Below are 6,976 nucleotides of genomic sequence, written 5' to 3' on the forward strand. Positions count from 1 at the left end.
GTGAAACCCCGTCTCTACTAAAAATATAAAACTTAGCTGGGCATGGTGACAAATGCCCGTAATCACAGCTACTCAGGAGGCTGAGGCAGGAGAATCATTTGAACTCAGGAGGCGGAGGTTGCAGTGAGCCAAGATCGTGCCACTGCACTCCAGCCTGGGTAACAGAGCAAGACTCTGTCTTAAAAAAATAAAAAAAAAAAGAGAGCGATAGCATCCTAGTTTGCAATGTGGCTGCAGCAGGGTTAGGTGGACGTGAGGAGCCCAGTTCAGGGCTGTCACAGTAGCTCCAGCAGCAGATAATTGTGGCTGGGCCTCCAAGGGTCACGGTGGAGAATCGGAGAAGGGGACTTCTTTGGGATGTACTCTGGACTTGATAAATTAAGTGTAGGGTGGGGTGAGGAAGAGAACTCAAAGATAACACTAGGTGTTGAAGCTGAGTCACGGGGAGATGGGTGCAAAGGGAAAGCAGTGCAGGGGCTGGGAGGGGAGAGGGTGAGTCCTGTTTTGCTTGTGCTGCATCTGAGGAGCCCCTCACCTGGAGAGCAGTCCCAGAGGCAGTGGGGTGTGCAGTTCTGGAGCTTAGAAGAATGATCAGGGGGCCAGGCGCGGTGGCTCATGCCTGTAATCCCAACACTCTGGGAGGCCGAGGTGGGCCGATCACGAGGTGAGGAGATCAAGACCATCCTGGCTAACACAGTGATACCTCGTCTCTACTAAAAATACAAAAAATTAGCCGGGCGCGGTGGCGGGCACCTGTAGTCCCACCTACTCGGGAGGCTGAGGCAGGAGAATGGTGTGAGCCCGGGAGGCAGAGCTTGCAGTGAGCCGAGATTGCGCCACTGCACTCCAGCTTGGGCGACAGAGCGAGACTCCGTCTCAAAAAAAAAAAACAAAAAAAAAATCAGGAATAAAGATACTGGGAATTCAACCACAAAGTCATGAATGCAGAGTGAGAGTCTGCAGGGCAGAGGCCCAGGACGGCACAGAGGGAGAGAGAAGCCACCAAGATGGCAGGGAGCCATGGCCAGAGAGAAGAGCAAACCAGGCGCCTGTGGCACATGGAAGCAGCAGGTGATTCTGGAGAAGCGTTTCCATGGAGTGACGGCTGCCAGAGCCAGATTATTGTGGCCTGAGGGCTGGTGGTGCTGCAGTTGGGGGGGAATGGAGACCGCAGGGGCAGCAACTCCTCCCAGAGGTTCAGTTGGGAGGAAAAAGAGACAGAAGGAAGAGTAACCAAAGGATATTAGAGGTCAAGGAGGGGTTTATTATTTCTAGCTGGTCAAAGTAGAATGTGGTAAAACCCCATAAAGTAACAACAAATAGCAAAGAGGGGCTTTTAATGGAAAGCTGCAGTGCCCGCCCCTCACCTCCCTAGCCCCACTCCTCAGAAGCAGCCCCCTGGAGCGGTTTCTCTTTCTGCTGCTTTTGGAGGCTACTTCTCTCTGTAAAGGAACTTCTGTCTCTGTTAAGAAACAAGCAGAGGCCACAGTGTCTTGGCAAATGACCGTGGCGTCGTTTATCCCAACCTGCTCTGAGAGATGAGAACTCTACTCATTCACCCCCTGCCCCTGCCTCTCAGTTCCTTCAGCAAAGAACTAATAATATGTCATTAAGGCAAAGGCAGTATTTAGCACACTTGGCTTCTGTGTTCCAAAAAATTCCCTTTTTCTCCAAGCGTAGACTTTAATATGGTATTTAAGTATCGAAGTGATTTGACACAAGTGACACAAATAAGTAGTAGTAGCATTTGCAAAAGCTACAAATGATGAAGTCTTGCTCCAAAAGCATATTATTATTTTTTTTTAAATTCCAGTTTCAAGCTCAATGGATAGGTTGCATCAGTGGGTTTTAGTAGAGAAGGGGCCAGTACCTATGAAGACTCCCCCCTACTGTTACACATGCTGTGTCCCAAGTAGGGAAACTGCTGCTTTTCCCATGCCCTGAGAAAACTCCAGTGAGTCGTCACCCTCCCTCTAGCCCGAGTGGGCTGCTGGGTCAGGGCACTGTTTGGGTTGGGTTGAGACTCCTGGATCCCTAACTAGCCCCTTCCAAAGAATCGGCCTTGCAGAGAACAAAGTTCATTGCCAGAGGTATTCCCAATGTCTGTCTCTCCCTCTGTGATAGAACTTCTTTACTCCCTACTTTATAAGATGAGGATATCTGCTATACCCCATTCCTTCAACCTCTCTACCTCCTCTTTCCTGTTTTGTCCGACATGTGGTTACTTTTCCATCACCGAGGTTGATGAGATCCTTACTGTGTACTTACTGTCTCCAAGCGTCCCCAGGCTTCCAGCCAACACGCAGCCAACATTGGCTTCAGAAGGAAGGAGGTTTGCATTTCCTTCTCTTGGGTCCAGTGTCATGGTCTCAGGGTTATCTCCAATGTGGAAAGTTGCTAGACCAGGAGCAGTTCGACTCCACTGTTTGCAGTCTAGCAAGTTTGAGTTTTTCCCAAACTCTTGATGTGTGTTCAAATGAATGTTCTCCCTTTCCCAAGAGGCCTCCCTATAAGGGAGGGTCTAGTTTCCCTGGGCGCCCTGAGAAGAAGGGGCCAGCAGGAGGGAGGAATGGTGGAGGCTGAGGCCTCAGGCAGGTGCCCTCTGAGGAGTGGCTGTGACATGTCGCTGAGACCCCAGCAAAGGGTTGTTGCCCAGAATCTGGGGCCTAAGTGAGGTTGGAAATCACAAATGCACTTGGTTTCTCTAGCAGCTGGCACATGGTAGGATCACCCCAGGAGTGGCACCTTCGAAGAGAAAGGAATACATGAGGCTCTGAGAGCGGTCGGCTGGCAGCCAGGGCCTGGCTGGGGAGGGAAGGCAGGTGGTGTGCCAACCTGGGGATCTTTGAGAGTGTGCAGGGGTATGTGGCTGAAGCGGCCCAGCTGGTGAGCCACTGAAGATGGGGGTCATGGTAGATGGAGGAATTGCCAGGTCAAAATCTCAGTAGGAGATGACTTGAGATGATGCTGCCTGGCACTTAGGGGTTTAGAAGATATTAGGAAGGAAGCCCCACCATGTGCCCAAGTGCCACACAGACCCTGGAGACAGTCACTGGAGGGCATCTGTGTGGATGGCACAGTGGGGGATGGGAAGTGCCTAAAGCATGGGCCCCAGGGAGAAGGGCCTGTTTCATCGAGGTTTGGAGAGGGTTGAGGGTAAGCTAACCCATCACCCCACACCCCCGAGAATGGGGACTGATGGGGAGAGGCCTTTTCCTTGCAGGAGATGGCGTCTACCAGAAGGGGATGGACTTCATTTTGGAGAAACTCAACCATGGGGACTGGGTGCATATCTTCCCAGAAGGTCAGCAGGGCTGACTGGGTCGAGCCCCCGCAGTATGAGCGGGATGGGCTCCCAAGCCTCGCCTCTGTGCTCTCTCACCAGGGAAAGTGAACATGAGTTCTGAGTTCCTGCGCTTCAAGTGGGGTAAGGGCTACTGGTCTCTGGCCACAGCCATCCTCCCGGCCCAGAGATGGCCCTGTGGGCCCCTGGCTCCTGCCCCCTCAGGCTGGGTTGTATGGGGGTAATGGGTGTGTTGTAGCGCCAGGAAGGGGACAGGTGCTGAGACTAGGGCTTGCCTCGTGGAGGGCCTTGCCCAGGGGAGCTGAACTGAACTGGAGGATGTCCGGGGTGGTACTGGCCAGAGGCTGGCACAGAAGCTTGGCTCAGGGCCCAGCTTATGCTAACATTTCTGCCTCCCCCCCGGGCAGGAATCGGGCGCCTGATTGCTGAGTGTCATCTCAACCCCATCATCCTGCCCCTGTGGCATGTTGGTGAGCCTGGGAACAGGGACAGAGAGATGGTATCTGGAGTGGGGGGCCTGGGACTCAGGCTGCCCTGCTCCACCCCATGTCTGGCCTTCTGTCCACTGTGCTGCAGGAATGAATGACGTCCTTCCTAACAGTCCGCCCTACTTCCCCCGCTTTGGACAGGTGGGTGGGGACTGCTGACCTTCGGCTGTCTGTCTGCCTGCCTGTCTGCCGTCTGCCCCATGTCTCCCACTCAGCACTGTGGAGGCCAGATGCAGGAGGAGCTGAGTGTGAGGCTACAGTAGGGGACTGAGTGGAACATAGACAGGGACTTCCTGGCACTGAGACATTAAAATGAGAGCAGAGGAAGTCAGGCTGGGGCAGGGGTGGGCCGTGGGGTCAGGACAGGACAGGTTATCTACAGCACAGGACCCAGGACCAGGACCTCGTTTTAGAGAGAGAGTGGCCCCTGGGGAATGTGTGGCACAGCAGGGCCAGGGCTTAGCTTCTGGCTCCCGGGTTGCTTGGGCTGGGGCTGTGGGCACTCCTCCTGCTCCTCATCACTCTTGGTGGCCACCCCACAGAAAATCACTGTGCTGATCGGGAAGCCCTTCAGTGCCCTTCCTGTACTCGAGCGGCTCCGGGCAGAGAACAAGTCAGCTGTGAGTTTCCTCCTGGGTCCCCCATAGCTGTCCCCGGACCCCCTGAGGGTGCCTCCACCCTCTCCGTCCCGTCACCCTCCCAGGGCACCTTGGCCGAGCTTCCCGAGGGGTGCAGGCCATCCCTGGTCCTTTCCCTCAGGTGGAGATGCGCAAAGCCCTGACAGACTTCATTCAAGAGGAATTTCAGCGTCTGAAGACTCAGGCAGAGCAACTCCACAACCACCTCCAGCCTGGGAGATAGGCCCCGCCTGGCCAGCCCCTGACCTTGCCTCCTCTGGGCCCTGAGGGAGCAGGCAGGGCTGAGGCTGGAGGAAGAGGCGGCACCAGGGTCCAGGCCCAACGGGGCTGGCTGTCCTTGCTTGCTGCCTTCTGGATACTTGGCCTGCACAGAGCTGGGGCTGAGGGATGGACTGATGCTTTTAGCTCAAATGTGGTTTTTAGACAGATTTGTTCATAGACCCTCTCAAGTGCCCTCTCCGAGCTGGTAGGCATTCCAGCTCCTCCATGCTTCCTCGGTTAAACGAAGGACCTCAGCTGCTTCTCCCACTTGGCCAAGCAGGGAGGAAGAAGCTTAGGCAGGGCCCTCCTTCCTTCTTGCCTTCAGGTGTTCTCTCCCAGGGGCTGGCGTCAGGAGGAAGCATAGAAGGCAGGTGAGCAAGCAGTTGGCTGGGGGCTCACCAGAGCTGTGGAGAGGGGACCCTAAGAGCCCTCAGCCTGGCTCCTACCCCCTACCCTTGCCGAACCAGGAGCTGCTCACTACCTCCTCAGGGATGGCCGCTGGCCACGTCTTCCTTCTGCCTGAGCTTCCCCCCTGCCACAGGCCCTTTCCTCAGGCAAGGTCTGGCCTCAGGTGGGAAGAGCAGCCCTTGGCCAGAAGTCAAGCCCAGCCACGTGGAGCCTAGAGCGAGGGCCTGAGGTCTGGCTGCTTGCACCCATGCTGGGGCCACCGACTTCTCCATCCTTTCTGCTTCTCAACATCACTTGAGTCCTGGGGCCTGAGTTTTCATGTTTTTGAAACAGAACCATAAAGCATATGTGTTGGCTTGTTGTATAATGCCTCTGGCCTCTCTGTAGGGGTGGAAATAGGAAGTGACTGCTGGACAGAAAAGCTGGACCCTTAGTGCCCTGGGCACATGGAGCACACTTGAGCAGATGGGCATTGACCTCTTCCACACCAGTCACTTAAGGGTTCAGTTATTGTCTGTAATCCCTGAAACAACGTTGCAGAAATAGGGATTAATCTCCTCATTTTGCCAAGGAGGTGGAGTGAGGCTAATGAACTTGCTTCAAAACCCAAAGCTAGCCAGGTAGATTGGGGCCACACTTCAGAGAGCCCCAAGTGTGGAGAATCAGTTGGATCCTACCTGGGCTGCATCATAGGCGGGAGAGGAGCTCTGAAGAGCCCAGCGAGTAGCCAGCCATGAGCAGTGCATGCTGCGATCAGGAGGTGGGATTGGGGTCGCCCAGATGGAGCTGGGGGTCCTGGGTGGGAGCAAAGGCAAATCCAGGGTGTTGGTGCAGACACAGTATTAAAACTACTAGAACAGAAACATGGAAAGAAAGAAAAGATAGAACCACCAAAGATGAGCCAGCAACAAGAGAAGATTCAGACAACCAGGTCTTGCAGCAGTGTTGGTGCCTAATTATTTCAAAGTAAAAGTTTTTTTTTTTCTTTTTTTTTTTTGAGATGGAGTCTCCCTTGATTGTCCAGGCTGGAGTCCAGTGGTGCGATCTCAGCTCACTGCAAGCTCAGCCTCCAGGGTTCACGCCATTCTCCTGCCTCAGACTCTCGAGTAGCTGGGCCTATAGGCGCCCGCCACCACACCTGGCTAATTTTTTTGCGTTTTTAGTAGAGACGGGGTTTCACCATGTTAGCCAGGATGGTCTCGATATCCTGACCTCGTGATCCACCTGCCTTGGCCTCCCAAAGTGCTGGGATTACAGGTGTGAGCCACCACGCCCGGCCAAAATAAAAGGTTTTTTTAAAAAAATGACTAAAAAGGGAAAAAAATTGCCTGGGAAAAAACAAACACTTGTAATTAAATATAGATAAAAGCAGCTGGGCACCATGGCTCACGCCTATAATTCCAACACTTTAGGAAGCCAAGGTGGGCGGATCATTTGAAGTCAGGAGTTCGAGACCAGCCTGGCCAACGTGGTGAAACCCGATCTCTACTAAAATACAAAAATTAGGCCAGTTGCGGTGGCTCACACCTGTAATCCCAGCACTTTGGGAGGCCGAGGCGGGCAGATCACAAGGTCAGGAATTTGAGACCAGTCTGACCAACATGGTGAAACCCTGTCTCTACTAAAAATATAAAAATTAGGCCAGTCGCGGTGGCTCACGCCTGTAATCCCAAGACTTTGGGAGACCAAGGCAGGCAGATCACCTGAGGCCGGGAGTTCGAGACCAGCCTGACCAACATGGAGAAACTCCATCTCTACTAAAAATACAAACTTAGCCAGGCGTGGTGGCAGGTGCCTGTAATCCCACCTACTCGGGAGGCTGAGGTAGGAGAATTGCTTGAACCCGGGAGGCAGAGGTTGCGGTGAGCCCAGATTGC

At 53.9% G+C, this 6,976-nt stretch overlaps 1 protein-coding gene across 4 annotated transcripts in view; it reads left to right on the top strand.

The window, feature by feature from the left end:
• TAZ (tafazzin) overlaps positions 1-4,653 on the top strand; it is an 8,697-nt gene extending 4,044 nt beyond the window's left edge. For 2 of the 4 annotated variants that reach the window (XM_011972955.1, XM_011972953.1), the window contains 6 exons: positions 3,224-3,304; positions 3,386-3,427; positions 3,712-3,774; positions 3,881-3,933; positions 4,335-4,412; positions 4,552-4,653. In XM_011972955.1, the coding sequence (XP_011828345.1) occupies positions 3,224-3,304; positions 3,386-3,427; positions 3,712-3,774; positions 3,881-3,933; positions 4,335-4,412; positions 4,552-4,653 (419 nt within the window). The remainder of the gene's footprint in view (positions 1-3,223; positions 3,305-3,385; positions 3,428-3,711; positions 3,775-3,880; positions 3,934-4,334; positions 4,413-4,551) is intronic. The other 2 variants (XM_011972957.1, XM_011972954.1) reach the window with 1 other exon arrangement.
• The last annotated feature ends 2,323 nt before the right edge of the window (positions 4,654-6,976 follow it).

Source organism: Mandrillus leucophaeus, unplaced genomic scaffold, assembly GCF_000951045.1.
Source record: "Mandrillus leucophaeus isolate KB7577 unplaced genomic scaffold, Mleu.le_1.0 Scaffold1325, whole genome shotgun sequence".
Taxonomy (NCBI): Eukaryota; Metazoa; Chordata; class Mammalia; order Primates; family Cercopithecidae; genus Mandrillus; species Mandrillus leucophaeus.